At 48.6% G+C, this 16,965-nt stretch overlaps 6 protein-coding genes across 6 annotated transcripts; 2 read left to right on the top strand and 4 right to left on the bottom strand.

Moving 5' to 3' along the window:
- Positions 1-65: 65 nt before the first annotated feature.
- On the top strand, positions 66-2,335 carry I303_107280 (uncharacterized protein; the record flags this gene model as incomplete). Its single annotated transcript, XM_018409963.1, has 6 exons — positions 66-126; positions 189-493; positions 566-1,033; positions 1,106-1,913; positions 1,995-2,095; positions 2,165-2,335. 6 exons carry the CDS (start codon positions 66-68, stop codon positions 2,333-2,335), a joined length of 1,914 nt encoding a protein of 637 aa, XP_018260966.1.
- Positions 2,336-2,535: 200 nt separating this feature from the next.
- I303_107279 (uncharacterized protein) lies at positions 2,536-4,036 on the bottom strand (the record flags this gene model as incomplete). Its single annotated transcript, XM_018409962.1, has 3 exons — positions 2,536-3,547; positions 3,629-3,736; positions 3,810-4,036. The coding sequence occupies 3 exons, from the start codon at positions 4,034-4,036 to the stop codon at positions 2,536-2,538; spliced, it is 1,347 nt and encodes a 448-aa protein (XP_018260965.1).
- A 527-nt stretch (positions 4,037-4,563) lies between these two features.
- I303_107278 (uncharacterized protein) lies at positions 4,564-6,168 on the bottom strand (the record flags this gene model as incomplete). The annotated part of the gene is made up of 6 exons (XM_018409961.1): positions 4,564-4,801; positions 4,897-5,085; positions 5,148-5,241; positions 5,306-5,569; positions 5,671-6,094; positions 6,148-6,168. The coding sequence occupies 6 exons, from the start codon at positions 6,166-6,168 to the stop codon at positions 4,564-4,566; spliced, it is 1,230 nt and encodes a 409-aa protein (XP_018260964.1).
- Positions 6,169-6,622: 454 nt separating this feature from the next.
- Positions 6,623-7,805, top strand: I303_107277 (uncharacterized protein; the record flags this gene model as incomplete). The annotated part of the gene is made up of 7 exons (XM_065969536.1): positions 6,623-6,657; positions 6,744-6,954; positions 7,056-7,286; positions 7,360-7,377; positions 7,466-7,533; positions 7,607-7,677; positions 7,741-7,805. The coding sequence occupies 7 exons, from the start codon at positions 6,623-6,625 to the stop codon at positions 7,803-7,805; spliced, it is 699 nt and encodes a 232-aa protein (XP_065825608.1).
- Positions 7,806-7,975: 170 nt separating this feature from the next.
- Positions 7,976-10,118, bottom strand: I303_107276 (uncharacterized protein; the record flags this gene model as incomplete). Its single annotated transcript, XM_018409958.2, has 10 exons — positions 7,976-8,219; positions 8,293-8,327; positions 8,414-8,498; positions 8,571-8,821; positions 8,903-8,976; positions 9,061-9,072; positions 9,164-9,299; positions 9,372-9,414; positions 9,509-9,749; positions 9,839-10,118. The coding sequence occupies 10 exons, from the start codon at positions 10,116-10,118 to the stop codon at positions 7,976-7,978; spliced, it is 1,401 nt and encodes a 466-aa protein (XP_018260961.2).
- Positions 10,119-10,976: 858 nt separating this feature from the next.
- On the bottom strand, positions 10,977-15,962 carry I303_107275 (uncharacterized protein; the record flags this gene model as incomplete). Its single annotated transcript, XM_018409957.1, has 12 exons — positions 10,977-11,092; positions 11,170-11,337; positions 11,417-11,638; positions 11,709-11,810; positions 11,875-11,973; positions 12,056-12,174; positions 12,280-12,804; positions 12,885-13,180; positions 13,278-15,116; positions 15,178-15,324; positions 15,377-15,497; positions 15,595-15,962. The coding sequence occupies 12 exons, from the start codon at positions 15,960-15,962 to the stop codon at positions 10,977-10,979; spliced, it is 4,122 nt and encodes a 1,373-aa protein (XP_018260960.1).
- Positions 15,963-16,965: the final 1,003 nt, after the last annotated feature.

Here is a 16,965-nt window from a genome sequence, read left to right as displayed (position 1 = left end):
GTTTATATAGCTAGTAATCCGTTCGGCTCGATCGTTATTTCGCTGACGGACCTACCAGCACATCAATGGAATCCCACGCAGACAGAAATACCGATACTCAGCCATCTCACAGGCGACGAAAGGATGGTGAGTCTCTCTCCGCCGCATAGACAACCGAGACTAGAAGCTAAGGGTGTTTTCATGCACAGGTTGTTTGACTTGCCGACAACGTCGCGTGCGCTGTGATCGCGCAAAACCCCTTTGCGGCCATTGCGAACGTCTGAACAGGATCTGTAGATGGCCCGAGCTGATCGATACCTGCGAGCCTAACGATTATCCACCAACGAAACGGCAAAGAAGTAGCAATACTGTTCAAAGGCACACCACCACTGTGACTTCCAACAGCGAAGCAGCCTCGTCTAAAGGTGAAAGTGGTACATCGCCGGAGGAAGCTTTCCATCACTCGTCAAGCAATGACAGCAATGTGGTACCTTGGGCAACCCCATTGTCCAACGTGCGTGGGAGAGATGTTGTGCATATCGGCACTCCCCAACTGGGAATTGATCCCCTCATACAACCTGATCAGCTATTCAACACTGTGCAGCCTTCGAACCTACCTCACTCGCAAACACAGGGACCGCTCTCAGACCCAGCAGGGGCATCTTTCGAGACCTTTATCAGCCCTGTTGGTGCGGCCGATGTAATCGGTCAAGACCTCGGGTCGACATCCACCTCTAACCCGTTCGACCTCGGATCCAACGATGCCTCTCAGCAGCCCTTCGACCCTTTTCTTGGACATGATTTGAACCTCGACTTGTTTCTAGGACTCAATGATCCTTTTCCGTGGGCGATGTCCTTCCCAACTCCCGTTGCTGGGCAGGAGGATGCGCCATTCGATAATCAAAGTGCCTTCTTCCCGAGTCTGAACGCAATCACCTCTGAATCACCCACAGTCCGCCGGCGATTCTGCTCCCCAGTCACACCCGATAGCGTGGACCAGTCAATTGCGACATATTTCGTCGAACGGGTATCTAATGCGGCGATTACACGTCATGTAGGTTTTTTTGCTTCAGATGCTTTGCTCGATCGCTGCTTCCGCTGACACACATGATCATCCCTTCCATAGCATCTTGCAACGAATTATTACATTTCCCTCTTCGCCGCCAGCCATTTCTGTCCAGCTTTGTATGCTGGGATGTTGGCGTGGTCGGCATGGCATATGGCGGCCACCAGTCCCATGAATCCGACACGGCGTCAAGAACACCTAGAGTACGCTGAACGTAAACATACGCTTTGCGGGGAATTACTCTTCAAGGATTTGGACGTTGTGCAGGTGGACTCTGACACAGAGCTTGAAGCTGTCTACTGTACATTCATGGTCTATGGTCAATACGCGACAGTCACTTGCGCGCCGTTGTCACGTCTGCGATCGCTATTAGACGAAGTCGACAAGATTTTCCTCCGTCGTCCTCTAGATCACAACAATTCACCGTTGATACAACGGATGGCGTCCATTTTGGCTCAATATGACATGAAATCGTCCTTATTCGGTCTGAGTGAGCCGAGATACACGCTCCACCTTGGTACTGCAATCTTCGAAAATCAAGTGACAGCTGCCGATGAGACATCGCGTAACACACCTACCACGACAGCCTTCAGTATCGCATCACCCTTGCATATGCTGTATCTCTCCGCACAGTGCTGCGTCATCGAGAGCCAATTGCGGCGTACCAGGGGCGCCCACGATGTAGACTCGGCGAGAAAAATCGTGCGACTAGGCGACGACTTGTACGACAGAATCCTCAACCTGGAACCAAAGCTGGACTCTAGCCGGTTAGACTGGTTTGCCAACAAAATACATGATCCAAACAGTAATGGTGGATCACCTCAAAGGCATATCAGTCATGACACGAGGTTTGAGATCATGCTGGCATGTATGTATCATGGCGTGGTGATACAGCTCAGTCGAGTCCTCAATTATCCCAGCCCAATGCGATCCATTGACCGAACGATAGCGATGACGATCAATCTCACTAGCCGAGATCCGGATTGCATTCATAGTACAGTCGCTCTACCTCTCTTTTTCGCCGGTCTGGAGACAAGCAATTCTGGCAAGGTGAGTCATTGTGATGGACTGTCTTTCTGACCCAGCAAAAAGGAAGCTCACGAGCTGTTGTTCGCTTAGTATCAAGAAATCCTGGAATGGTTTGACAAGAGTGACACTGGTGCTTCCGGCACAGTTAGGGTCCAACGTACGAAGCAGCTTTTGGAGGTGGTCAAAAGAGCAGAAGCAGACGGAACGAGAAGCGATGTTGGCCAGATCATGCGACGAAGTAATTACGATACATTGGTGTGATGCGAAAAGTTGTTGTTGTATAGGCCATCGACGCGGGTGGGTGATGTCTGTGTAAGGTCAAGTGGCATGCATTTCATTATACTCGTGCTGAATGCATCGCACTGTGGTTTTCTTCTCTGGAGTAAAGTGGGTGCATTCTACAAATACATGTCAAGACAAGACCAGACACATTTCATGCAACGTTCGCATATAGTGAATAGCTACCACGATTGTTCCGCGTCCAAGCCAAATTTGGTCAAGTAATTTCCCCTTTGAGGTGTACCTATCTCCAGCATACCTTGACCTTGTCCAGCTTGCTTCCAGACTGTCGCATCCTTCATGACAAAGTCGACTTTCCTGAAAGCGTTCTTATCGGTCCGAGGGTCAGAGTCGAGCGCAATGATGTCTGCCGCACATCCTTCTTCAAACCAACCGAATCTTCGTCCACAGAGATCCCCACCACAGCTCTCCCATCCTCGAAGAGTGGCGGACTTGATAGCTTCTTCAAGTGGTAATCCGGCTTGGATCAATAGTTCGATCTCTCTAACCCCCTCCCCATGAGGGAATGTTCCCGTGTCACCACCAGCGGCGATTCTAATACCCATGTCGAAAGCTTTCTTGACTGTTTTCAGAATTTCGGGGAAATGCTTGACGTGCATGAATTCGACCACTGACAGAGTAGGGCACATCATGACGTCGCCATCCAACATAGCTTTCAAACCGGCATCACCGACTCTCGATGCATGCTCGATGCAGTCGACTCCAGCCTTGCAGGATGCGATGACACCTTCTTCTGTATGAGCATGGGCCACACAAGGAGCTTTGGCCATCCTCGCTTCTTCGACGATCGCTCTCAGTTCTTCATCCGAGAATACATTGTGGTCGGGATTGGGATCATCTGGGAGAATGTTGATTTCGGTGACATATGGATGTTGTTGTTTGGGCGGGAATCGCATGATCCGTCGTCTGTAATCGGCATAAACCTTGATAAGATCTGCTCCGTACCCGATACGTCGACGAACGGCCTTTCTAAGCTCATCCGGACCATCTGCCGAGTCACAACCGGCTGGCATACACGTTCCTCCAATATGATTCTCATTTCTTGGTTCGTAAGCCAACGTAGACGCAATGACTCTAGTCGCAACGAAGAGCCTTGGGCCAGGCATCAAGCCACGGTTGATAGCATCACGCACATTGGCGTCAGCTTCCTTCATTGACTCCGAACCGAGGTCACTGTGGTATAGAGTAGCAATCAGCCATCCTCCGAAGTCGAGAGGCACTCAGCGAGTCCCGAAGAAAGCTTTATTGGCTCACCGGTATGTCGTGTAACCAGAAAGCAAAGCAATACGACAATGATTTGTAGCTCGAATGATCCTTTCCACGAAACTCTCATCTCGTTTCTGATTGACAGATGGGTTTTCTCTGGGAAGTCGCGAAGATCAGCACTTTTGGGACTGTACCACGTCTTGAAAGCAACGACTGGGACAGCACTCACGCATAGGCATGCAAGAATATGTGCGTATGGGCGTCCACCAAGCCAGGCAGCACTACCTTACCCCTCAGATCGATGTCTCCGTCCTTTACCTCAGTATCTTTGCCCTTCCTCTCCGTAACTTTCACAATCAGTCCATTAATCTTGTTGACAGTGATTGAGACATTCTCCAGCCATGCGAGTCTCTTGGGATCGAACAAGGTAGAGGTATGAACGGTGTATTCACTCATTGTGAGCTTGTGTTCGGGCTTATCGTAGTGGAGAACTCGGCTTGAAATAGATTCTTGTTATAGAAACAGCTAGATACCATAACCTGACTCTCTTATACTGTGTGTTATCGGTTATATCCATGGTGTATATCGCTGGCGAAATCCGATGGCTTTAGCGACCGACGGAAGCGAGCGGACCGATCCTGCTTCACGTGCACGAAAAATTCATTTCAAATGTCAATACAGCATTCCTATCTGCCAGCCGTGTATCGTGCGCGGACCAGACAGAATCAGCATGGGTCAACCCACGCTACGGACAGTAACTTAGCAAGACACCAAAGATAACATCATTCGAATGAACTTGATGAAGGTCAGCCGCAACGCAAAGTACAGTAGCCGGAGTTCAGATCACACCACGTGTCAAACAATGAGTTCATTATGCATAAGATATTGATTTAAGAGCTATCGGATAGTGGAGCGGATGCAAGGGATCACTACCGACCATCGGGGAAATCATTTTGCCAGTGAGATATTGTCTGATAGATCGGTCAGCGAGAACGATTTGGCAATGGACGTTGATGTGGGGCAGAATCTACATTTACATCTTTGGCGTAGATATCATCGGACAAGAACCTCAAGCCGGTCGCAGCGACACCAGTAGCGGCTTGATACGTCTCTTTGTGTGCTACATCCGTTCTAGCGGCTTGTTCGAACTCCGCAGTATGTTGGCCTCGTCCTACTTGGGGAACAATACCAAAATGCGGATGACAAGCCGGCAACTCGTAGCTGTTGTGCGTTGCAGCAATAATTACATCAGCTCATGTACCCCACAAGCAGTCAACCTCGCAGAGCATTGATCAGAGAAAGGACGTAAAATTCACGTAACATTTCCGAAATCCGTACTTCCACCTCCTACGTACACACCGTAAGCACACTGTACCTTGTGTTCGGGGAACAACTCTTCCATGGCCTCCTTGTAAGCATCGCCAAGGCCTTCGGAATGATGCAGATCTTTCACAACATGTTGCCATGTGGTTTTGACTTCACAGCCCGTAGCCATGCCTGCGGCTCTACAGGCCGGGTCATCATTATTAAGCAGTCGATCACAATGGAACAACGTTGAAATGCTCACTTCAAGACCTGTTCTATCTTGACTTTGAGTTTCTCCACGCCGACCGATGACAGGGACCTAATCATGTATTTTGAAGAGGTATATTCGGGTATCACTGTTCATTATCCTTCGTGTCAGTCCTCGAGCAATGGAAGGCAACCAACAATCGATGTACTCACCGTTAACTGCAGAGCCACCATTGGTTATGATCGCATGAATTCTGACATCAGGCTCAAGCTGCTGACGCACTGTAGCGACCCCATTGTAAGCTGCCACGGCCGCGTCCAGAGCATTGACACCTTGCCAAGGGAGAGCAGCCGCATGAGCCGGTTTTCCGAAATACTCCACTACTACTGCACAGTGTGCAAAAGCAGCTGAGATGGCGCTGTTGTGAATCGGGACCTTTCCAGGGTGTAACATCATGCAGGCGTCCATCTCCTTGTCTGCAAAAATCCGAATGTACAGGTCAGGTCAGGTTAGCTGAGTCTGACGCCTACTCAGAGGCTATGCGGAACGAGATTGCCCGTGAGAGGATATCACGTACAAGCTCCAGCGCTGATCAATGCTGGTTTTCCAGTACCGATCTCCTCGGCCGGTGTACCCAGCAATACCACTGTTCCAGGTATATCATGCTTTTTCATAGCTTCTCTCATTCCCAGCAGAGCAGCAACGCCGGAGATGGCAATGAGGTTATGACCACAGCCATGGCCTATCCCTGGTAGAGCATCATACTCAGAATTCAGGCCAAATGTCCGACCGCCGACCCCGTTGGTGTAGGAGGCTCGAAAGGCGGTAGGAATTTTGTATGCCTTGGTCACTTCGAATCCTTCTTTTTCCAAGTAGGCGGTAATCTTGTCATGCGCTTGATATTCTTCATTAGCTATCTCCGGATTATCTGACAAGAATACCGAAACATCTTTTAGATCTGCTTGCTTTGCTTGAATGGCTTTCGAAGCCGTCTCGTACACCTACACATCGAGGGTCAGCCGTGAATTTACGATCTGTTTGCCCATCTACTCACTTGCTTGAGTTGAGTTGACATCAGTGCAGCTTGATAGTATAGTAACTGAATTTGCGCGCACTACTCGCAGACGATTGCATCAAGAAGTCCCATATTTGCCTCAATGATTTTCGCTCCCATGAAATACCCCTCAAGGTGATTATCCAGCCATTGATCATGCATACATCCCACAATCGCCAAGGTTACTGTGGGTTCTCGATCGTATCGCTTTACGAGCGGGTTCGAACTGGTCGCCGACGGCCGCAGTCAGACTCGCTTAGATCGCTTCGCTTTGCTCACGTGAGTGTACTCCGGGAAAAGACGCCGATCGATGTACGCGACATGATAAGCGTTCATGTCAGCAGTATATTGTGCATAGGATGTATTCGTATAATTGGTAACAATTGGGGTGAGAGCTGCACGGTGTTCTTCACATCTAGTACTGTATTCATTCCCACTGGCAGGCAGAAGTAGAAGGACAAACAAGCATCGCATTATGACAGTGGTGATCATCTCAGGAGTAAACAGGGGGTGAGTCGAACTTGTACCGCTTCTCCAACTCGCGCTTTCTACAAATCGATTAAATGATGTATGAAATTACGTCTGCCGGTTTGTAGTGTCGGTCTGGGATTGTTCAAGCAGTACTCTGCTCGTCCGGGCTACACAGTGATAGGGACGGTCCTTCCTTCCGCTGAGAACGTCGGCGACATACCCACTGGTGAAGGCAGTAAAGCCATAACTGTCAACATGGATGTCACGGATGTCGATAGTCCGAAACGCGCGATTGAAGAATTGAAATCGAAGCACGGTATAACCAAATTCGATATCGTGAGTACAATTCTCGAACAGGAATGTCCAATGTCATCGAAGCTCATTTAGAGCTCATACGTATTCATCTCATATTTCTAACGATACACACTTTACCATAGGCGATATCTAGTGCAGGTATTCTGACGCCCAAAGCCATGTCTCGCATCGAAAATATCGATCCTCAAGCTTTTGAAGATCACTGGCGGGTCAACGTCAAGGGATACCTGTTATTCTTCCAGGCTTGTATACCTCTTTTGCAGCCTGGAAGCAAATTCGTTTTCATCTCTTCGTCTGCAGCTATGCTCGATAGGATACCGGACAAACAGAATGTCTGTTATGGTATCACTAAAGTAAGTCGACACACGCTTCAAATCACTCCTTAGATCAGTCTTGGGGAATCAGTGCTGACTAGTTGCTCGTTAGATCGGAGCTACCTACCTGGCAAGTGCGGAGCTTGAAGGTTGCCATTAAATCACCAATAGTAGCAGACCACTGACGTGATGCTACTTGGCATTGTGGTGTGAAACAGGCTCGATATGCTCATTTCGAACATCCTGAATTGACTATTTTCCCTATATGCCCAGGCTGGGTAGCTACGTAAGTCACCAACTTCTGGTACTAAGCATGACCTTTGAAGAACGAGCTGATTCGGTACATTGTGGACTTCCAGAGGTATGGGTAATCTGACCGCCCAACATAGAGGGTGGGACAAAGCACCTGTGACTGTCGAGCAATCCGCTGGTCAGTCATGCCCATATCGCTTGTACAAGCTTGCTGAGAGATGCTGACTAGATCTGCATACAGCCGGTCTCATCAAAGTCATAGACGAGGCTACGAGGGAAACGCATAGCGGTATGCCATGGAATTAGTGAGTCTCGTCATCCTTTCACACACTCACAATACCACTTCCTGCTGATAAGTATCGGTAGCGATGGCCAGCCTGGAAGATGGTAGTGCGTCATTGAGCATGCAGGTTTTATATGGTAAAAAGCGGAGAAGCGGGAGTATGTGCTACTGTATATGCATCATAGGTATCTTCTTACACTTCTCTCGCAGCATCATCTGACTCCTCAGATGAACCTCGTCCGATCAATGGGATATCGGCTGCGTTGCCATCACCTTCCTCGAGAACCGTGTTGCCGGTCTGATCTTCCTTGGTGAGACCATCGGGGATGTATAAGCTCAACATCACCGGAGGAAGAGTCATGAGGAAGAGGCTTATCCACGAGATTTGACGACCGAATGAAGCGAGTGGGTATTCAGTCGAAATTGAAAATAGCCAACTATAGAGTGTACAATAGAGAATCAGTTGGCTGTCCTCCTACTTCGAAAGAGCAGAAGAGCATGATCACTTACCCTGCTATGGCTGGTCCGAAAGCTCTTCCCGATGCCTATTATCACGAAGATAGTCAGATACGGTAGGTAAAAATCTCCCGTCCGGATGGAAATTCATGATATAGTATCCTCGTTGACTCACTCCTGCTATAAGGGTGATGGCGCTTCCAGTAGCGACTAGATGAGGATAATCGTCGAAGCAAGCTGTATTGAGATGATCGTTCATCCTACAGAATCGCTTCTATGTTAGCCCGTGCCGGTGTCGTTGTTGGCAATAGAGATTGGGCGGAATTACTGACGGCCATCCCATCTGATGAAAATTCTTGAGGGGCAGTTGAACAAGCACTAGAATACCCCATGTCCAGACTCTGCCAACTCTAGCGCACCATTGAGCGATGGGGACAATCAGCGCTTCGATCGGTATGGTAATGACGGTTATTGTGAGCGATCGTCGTATGCCAAAACGTCTTTTCAGTCGGGGTATGATAATGGGTGATCCGACGATGTACAGAAGCGTGGTAAAAGCTATGATACTGCCTATCATCTCGACCTGTCAAGGGGAACGGGAGATTGCGTAAACTAAGTGATTCAGTTTAATGTCGTATCGTCTTGAGCAACGCATAGGACGTACAGGGAAACCTAAACCGCCTTGCGTGATTGGGGTATACGCGAAGACCGTAAATAATCCTTCAAACGCATAGACGGCTTCGCATTTGCATTTGTATTGATCAGCTCACGTAGGCATCGAAAATTCATTTCCAATTTAGGAATTAACACCAGATCACTTACCGAATTGATAAGCTGAAACGAACATATAGCGATGAAAATGGAATATCAGTTGGTGTAATTCGAAATGAGCAGGGGCGGGTGACGATGGGGATGTCACACTTACCGCAGAAGTTGGCGAGAATGAGAACGAAATGAGGAATCTTCAAGGTCATTTTCCATAAATCAAAGGTCGTTGGTCTTTCTCGCGACATAGGTACCCCGTCAAGCTCCTCTGCATCGTGAATTCTGGGTGGTCTGGTCTATTGGCAAGATCCGATTCCCAACATTTAAGTACTTGTACCGTACGATATATGTTCTTCAGCGTGACTCACTTCCTCTAGGAACAAAAGTCCATTGATGACAGCCAACAAGCCTCTGTCCAAAAGGGGTGGATCAGGATTGTAGTCAACCGCGAAATCTTTATTCTCCAATCAATGGCAGAATAATGAGCCAATATATATCGACTCACAAGAACGAGTTGACCAAACAAGGCAAAGCGTAAGGCCATCGTCTCAAGAAATCGGAGTTGCCGCCCAGCCAAAATGGTAATCGACCGTACGGACTTGCCAACCAACCTCCTATCAGATGTCCGACCAGATACCCCAGGTTGAAGATTGGCGAGTAAATCGAGAAGATGAATTCTCGATTTGTCGGCTGGGTCAGCTCCGTAATCAGGATTTTACTCATCACCGGCGTCGGGTTCAATCCGACTAAGCAGAGGCGATATGCGAGGGAGCACAAGCACAGTCAGTCAGACCATGCAGCGAATGATCACTGTCAAAGGAGTGATCTGACGCACTGCACATCCTCCAGAAGATAATCCATTCCACCCTTCTCCCAAAGCCTACCATCCCACAAGAAATCACAGAAATCATAAATCCCCACGTGGCGCACCGTTTTCTCCCTAACTTATCAGCCAGAACAGCCCACACAGGCGCAGCAGCCGCTTCGGCAAACATCAAACCACCTTCTGCTATACCGGCGTATAATCCGATTTTGTCCTGCGGTACATGTACAGGCAAGGAGGTGATGTATTCGATGATGAATGGGAAAATCGAGCCGTAGGTCAATGCGTCCATTGAACGGAGAAGGAAGAACGGTATCAGTCTTTTCCACGGTATGGCGACTGAATCATCGTCAAAATTCTCGTCGGTTGTCGGACCGCCGCCTGATGTATCGACACTATCGATCGTATCGCCAGGAGATATCGGGAGGTATCGAGCTTGATCTTCATTTCGTTTGCGGGGCATCTTGGTCATCATCTTGTGAATGTGTGTGTGTGTGTGGGGTCGCAGTACAGGATGTGAAGGATACTGCGTTGATCCGATCTACTCAGCTCGACTAGTTCTTTGTGCGAGTGAGTGTCAGTAATAAGTTGAGTCAACAGTTATTCACATGAAGGAGCATATAGCATCGTCTGCTGTGCTTCCCTCGATCAAAAGATCGAAAACAGAGCCTTCTGCCATCATCAGTATCATCATCGTCATCGTCGTCATCGTCGCTATTGTCTTTGTCATCGCCGGCCACATCGGACCTCCTTTGAGGGTGACAAGCTAGTTCACCAAACAGATTCGGGGATGCCCGATCAAAGGCAAATGTATGTATCCGAGTCTCGTCGAGAAAACCCATTCGTTCATGCTAAAGTGCTAAAGTACAGTACATCATTGCAACGGGTATATGCTCGGAAGAGGTATCAACTTAATCAGGGTTCAAATAAGAGTGAACCGGTGCAAAAAAGTAAATCAAACACAGGAGGATGTGATGGTACAAGTCCAAGGGGAACACAAATCCTCCAGCACTCAGCAGCAAGAAGCAATGTTGAACGTTGCAGGCGAGTTAAGAGTGAAATGACGATCTCGATGGTATTATCTTTCCTTTCTGTCCTAGAACGATGCGAGGTACCCCGGCTTCCACTACAGCATAGTGGCTGAGTAGGCTTAGTCCCGATCCACGAACACCTGAGGGGCATTATCCACCATCCACTGTACGCTCAGGGCTTTGCCTGCCATATCCCCGAACTCTCTATTCGGATCCGCAGATCGCATCAGAGTTGCTAAAGAAACAAGCACAATCGTCGTATCAGCACTTTTCACCTCGCATAAGATGGTACAAAAGGTTTCTGCAACTCACGCCCAAAGACCACACCTAGATTTTGGGACGTCATGAGATTCACCCCTGATTGAGCCGTCACTCGGTTAAGATGTAACATCAAGACTTGCAATGTATCGTAATGCTCTTTAGGTAGTTCTTTCAGCAAGGCACATAATGCCGAATGCTTGTTATTGGAATCTCGAATACCTGTGTAAGTCGGCATATATCAGTGGTCGATTCACATGATTTGCATGGTGACAAGACCGATTGCGGGATTCGGACTTACTAGCAGCAGCAACGAAACTCTCATGGAGCGCGTGGGTCAATAACGGATTAGGTAGACTTCTAAAATAAGTCTTGAGTACCGAAGTCACACTCGAGATATCGTTGAAAGTCTCCAGATCCGTCAAGTCGAACGCATCGTAATCGCCTCTTTCGAATAACTGCGTGATCTGTTTTGATTGAGAGGATCCCCCGGTCTTTCGATATATCCCTTCGTATTCCATACCTGCGAGACACATCGATTATCAGGACAAGCGGCCCGGATGACACATTGATGGTGATGCAAGAGTACTCACCGACAGCCTCCACAGCATATATACATTTCGTCACTATTCCAGGTATGGTAGTTTTGTCGGCGCCGACTTGTTCGATCAGGTCGCGGCCGAACATCGAGGGAGCTGTCAAGTGCAAACAATCAGCTGGATTATTACTAGTGCCGGTCTCGACAAGTCAAAGACTCACGTAAAGGTCCATCAAGGTTTTCGATCGTACCATTCCTACTTCCCGTACAACTTCTGGGCAACTTCTCCGCGCATTTCGAATGACAGACTATACCGCAAGCTATGATTCAAAGTCAACGTGGAAGTCAATCAGCCATCAGTTCGCTGGTCCACTTCCAATCGTAATCCGAAGGATGACTCACATGAACATTTGACTTCCTGCAGACCCCACATCTTTTCTTGACAGAGCTCGCACCTCGTCAATCGCATAGTCGAATGTTGCGCAAAAGTATGATCCCTCAGGCCAAATTCAGTTGATGGTCTTTGTAGATTACCATTCGGCTGACCATTACCTGCTCCAGACATGTTGACACCTAAGCCCGGATTTCGATTGGACGTGGGCAGATTTAGCGGTTTCGAGATTGACGCAGAGGTAGAAGACGAGTCCGGCCCCTTGGAGGATTTGTACCACTTGAATCGTCGAGCCGGTGCAGCTTCAATCAGTGGTTCAGGTTTAGTCACTTTCACAACTCGAGCCGTCTCCTCCGGAACCTCTTGTAACGTTGCGGACGTAGCCAACGAAGATAACGAAGGAGATCCAGATGGATGAGTTCGGTTGTTACCGGATGAGCCATTCTTGCCGACACCAGAAAGGTTGCTGAATATCGTAGGGGGTCGTATCCTGCTCAAGTGATCTTGTACGGACTCTGCTTGGCGTGATAGAGAAGCATTCAATTCGGCCAACTCCTCGTTCTTGGCTGCGAGAGCGGCCGATTCTTCCAAGAATGATTCTTTCGTTTCTCGCAGCTCGGCTATCTCACGTTGAAGTGCCTCCCGTTGAGCTGTGAGTGGTTCCAGCTCTTCTCGATATTGCTCTTTGATAGTGTCTAGTCGATTAGTCAATGATCGGCTCAAGGAAGAAGCCGCATCGTCGCCGGCGGACGATTCAACGCTGTCCAGCGATAGCCAATCAGCACATAACGATGGTACCAATCTTCATCTGCATTGCAGGTCATGGATGTTCAGACTCACCTTGCACGTCTGGCATGCAGTTCTTCCACTTCGGCAAGCGACATATCTCGTTGAGCTCTCAACCTGGAGATATCTCTTTCTAGCCCAGTCAAACTATTCGCTAGATCGTTACTCCTGCGTCGCATATTTTCTGCTCGACGTTCGTCACCGGAGATCACACTCAGTCGAGCAGTCTGGGAGTGAACTTGAGCTCGCAAGCGAGACACCTCAGCTTCCAGTTCTCGCCTGTGAGCCAACTCCTTATCATATTCTTCCCCTGCGATTGTGAGCCCTTCAGAGTATTGCTGACTCGTACGCTAAGATGACGGAATGATGTTATCGTTAGCATTTGTTCATTGAACAACTTGAACAGAGCAGCAACTGCTCATATTCGAAAGGATCAAAATCTCTCACCTTCGCGCCTGTGTACTTATTCTTCAGACCCGTTATCGTATCTCTCAGATCCTCTATCTCCTGTATGACCCCACTGAGCACACTCAGGTCAACTTCGATCTTGTCTTCGCCGCGATGCTTTGCTCCAGCAACAAGCTCAACAAGTGTGTTGAATGATCCATCCCCGTTGCCATATCGAGAATTGATCGATATAGTACTGTCCGCCGAAGGCTGTCTAATCCGCAGCATTTGAGGAGTTTGAACTTGATCATTCGGAGATAACCTCAATCGTGATGGTGATCGACTGATGGCGTCCAAAGATCCCGACGATTCCACTGCAGCATGTGTAGCAGGAGTAGCTGCAGATGATAGCATATCCATGTGAGGGGATCTGGCCAAAGAAGGTGAGGTAGCATCATTGTTCGTTGATAGCGGCGAAGACGGTCCAGTTCCTTCCATAGCGGTCTCTTCTGAACCGTCATCTGCTTTTACTGTTATGACTGATTCACCAGACTTAGGATCCATCTTATCTTTCTTGGTCGGTGATTGATCTATATTGTTCAATATGACGGCGAAGTCAGGGTCGGACAAGCTGAAGGACATAGGTGGAAGATTAGGAGCGTTCAGACGAGGAGTAGATACCGCTCCTTCCGATAATTGGTTGTTGGAGGGTTGCTTCGAGGGTAAGCCAGACGAGAAAGCATTGTTGTCTATACTTGATTTCCTAGATCCAGTACCGGCAGAGTCCTCGTCCTCAATAGTCGCTAGCGGTCTAGAGCGGCTGTTGGCCAGCTGATCAGGTAGAGAGCTGGTTCTTGGAGGTGGCCCAGAGCTAGTACTGCCCTGATCAGGTGCCGTTCGTCCGCCTCCAGCCGAAAGCTGACGTTCTCTGAAGGGGAACATGTCATTTCCAGGAGATGGTGATGGAGTAGTAGGCGATCTTAGCGGCTGTAGTCCTTGACCCTGCTGTTGTTGTTGCTGCTGCTGCTGCTGCTGTTGCTCCTGAAGATCGGTGAATGAGGCTCGCAGAGGTGAAGGGGGCAAAGGAGACATCCTGGGCTCAACATTGAAAGTCGAATTCTGAGCGTCCATATTGAATGTCATAGCTGGATTGATTGATCTTCGGCGTTCCGCTTTACTAGTTGGCACATTTAAGCCCACTGGACCCACACCGAGTCCTACGTTCTGTCCCTGTTGTCTGCCCGATGGTCCAGCCGTTGGTACAGGAGATGAAGCGTTGAGAGATCGAGATGAACCCAATGATGGGCTCGGTGCATGACCTGATGGGCGACCTTGAGTGGCGTGTTCCGAGTCCAAAGATCTACTGTGGGGTACACCGCGATTGGGATCTGAAGGGGACGAAGGCAATGGCATGTTTTCAGCATCTATCACTCGTCGATCCGCCGGTGAGGTCGATCTTTGTATTGGTCTGTCCACACTCAGATCTCTGGGTTTGTCCTTTTCACGCTCCCTTGAAGAATCCCGTTCAGAGGCGTCTTCGAAAGCATCTCCAGCATTCGAAACTCCAGTTCCGTTATATGGCGTGTCGAATTTGCCAGAGTTGAAAGAATTCGGTGTAGCCGAAGGGGAACCGATAGGCGAGTTGGCAAGTTGGGCAAGAGACATCGAGGAAGGGATACCTGGTGTCGACTGCAAAAAGTTTCCAGCGGGTATCGGTATTGGAGAGGCGATTTCATGCTGCTGCGGAGCTTCATCCTCTCTCTTCTTTTCACGGTCTCTATCACCTCCATCGATATTCCTTTCTCTCCTTTCTCGTTCCCGCTCCTCTTTCCGAGCTTGTTTCTGCCGTTTGTGCTCGGCATGACGTCGACTCCGAGCCACTCGTTCGTTATGACATGCCTGATTCGACAGCGTCAACTGACATAATCTAGGCTAGCGAAGTAACAGGTCGAGCACTTACCATACAATATATCCCCTGACTGGTCTTGGCAAATACCAGCTCTTCTATACGCCTTTTACACGTTCTACAGGTGAAACAATGGGCATGATATGACTCGTCTCCAGTCATGATAGCTTCTTCCGTTATCGCTTGTTTACAAACAAAGCACTGCAAGGCAGGTCGTCAACTCCGCAACAAGGGCAATGGAGATGCAACTTACTTGATAGGAGCAATTTCCGCACACTGGACTACCATCCGAAAGAAGCAATAGATTCGTATCTGCCGATACCTTGTTCTTGCATTTTGCACATTTGAAGCAGTCGACATGCCATAGTGACGACCTGTTAAGGGAACAGATCATGATCAGTTGACATTCGATCACTGGAGCTGGAGTCTTGGCCGCGAGCGACGGGAACGATGGATCAGAAGTCATCTTACCCGAACGCGACCACAACACCCCCGCTCTCCTGATCGATGACCTCATGACAACCCCCGCACTTCGCGTCCAGATCACCCAAATTCGGTAGGCTGTCGCCTGTCTTAGTCGTTGGAGTGTCACTTCCTTTCAAGAGAGTCGATGATTGTCCATTCATACTGGTGGGTGTAGGGATATTTGAAGGAGAGGGCACGCGAGGTGATAGGACCGTCGGTGCAGAAGTCGATGAGGTGGTGGTGGGTCTAGGAGTTGGAGGTTGATTCTCTATTGACGGTGAGCTAGGATGAGGGATCGGGAAGGCGACTATGGATGGTGAATGAGCATGTGAGGAAGACGAGGAGGGTCCATCAAGAGGCATGGAAGATGACATTTCTGAGGTATCTATGAAGTCTAATTTGTTCTTGCGTTATTGACTATGCTAATCATCGGACCCGTATGCTAGTATGCTATGTATCTGAGTGAGGTGTGCCTTTGTCGAGGGATATATGTATGTATGATAACGTTGGATGTCGATATTGCGTGAGACGTGTGAATGTGTTTTTTGGATGTTTTCTTTCTGATCAAAGGTAGAGGCGATGCTGAGCTGTAGCTTGAGGTCCCTTTATCTCCTTGTACTTTTCCTTGCCAAACGTCGTGATCAGCAGGTCTCTTTGACTTGAGCACTGACAAGGCCAAGCGAAGATCGTGTTGTGACTATCAGAGTCGCGTTGTCGTTGATGAGCTTCGGTTCCAATACAGTCTATCTATATCTCTAGTCTATATTCTAAGCAGGACATGCTCGAGCTGACGCGTATTGTTGATTTCTTTCCCAAGTCAAGGTCCAGAATTAGGTAGTATGCCGTACGTTGAATCCAGTGAACGTCCTTTGTCGTTTATTCTGCGGTGATAGGGGTACAGATATGGTATGTGCGCGTCTGATCAAGCTCGACCTCAACGTTTAGCTGCGAGGCCGGAGGTAACTTGATGCGGTCGACGTGATTGAGGTTGCCGGTCAAGTCGGCAATCTTACTGAGCAGTCGAGTCGTCCGGTAGTCTTCGATTGAATTGAAATGTGTAGTTGGAGCAGAATCCTTGCAATTGTTGAAGTCTCAAGACGCGAATGGAGAGACAGATTGTCGTTGATCTCCGCTCGGACCTTTTCCTTTTCTTTTTCCTCCTGAATGACTTTTTCCAGCGAGCGTTTCCCCAAACAGTGTGGGGGTTTTGGGATCTTCTGTTCTATGCTTTTCTATGTTTTTATTACTCTACAGTCCAGATCATAACAACATGCACTTGACTTGATGACTGACTACAGTATCTATGGGCTGTTGTCTGATAGTGAAATGTGCGTCTGTAGGATGGATTATGCTATGATCAGGGTCTTTTTGTCTTTT

The sequence above is a fragment of the Kwoniella dejecticola genome, chromosome 9 (assembly GCF_000512565.2).
Source record: "Kwoniella dejecticola CBS 10117 chromosome 9, complete sequence".
Lineage (NCBI taxonomy): Eukaryota > Fungi > Basidiomycota > Tremellomycetes > Tremellales > Cryptococcaceae > Kwoniella > Kwoniella dejecticola.
This window is presented reverse-complemented; position numbering and strand designations above follow the sequence as displayed.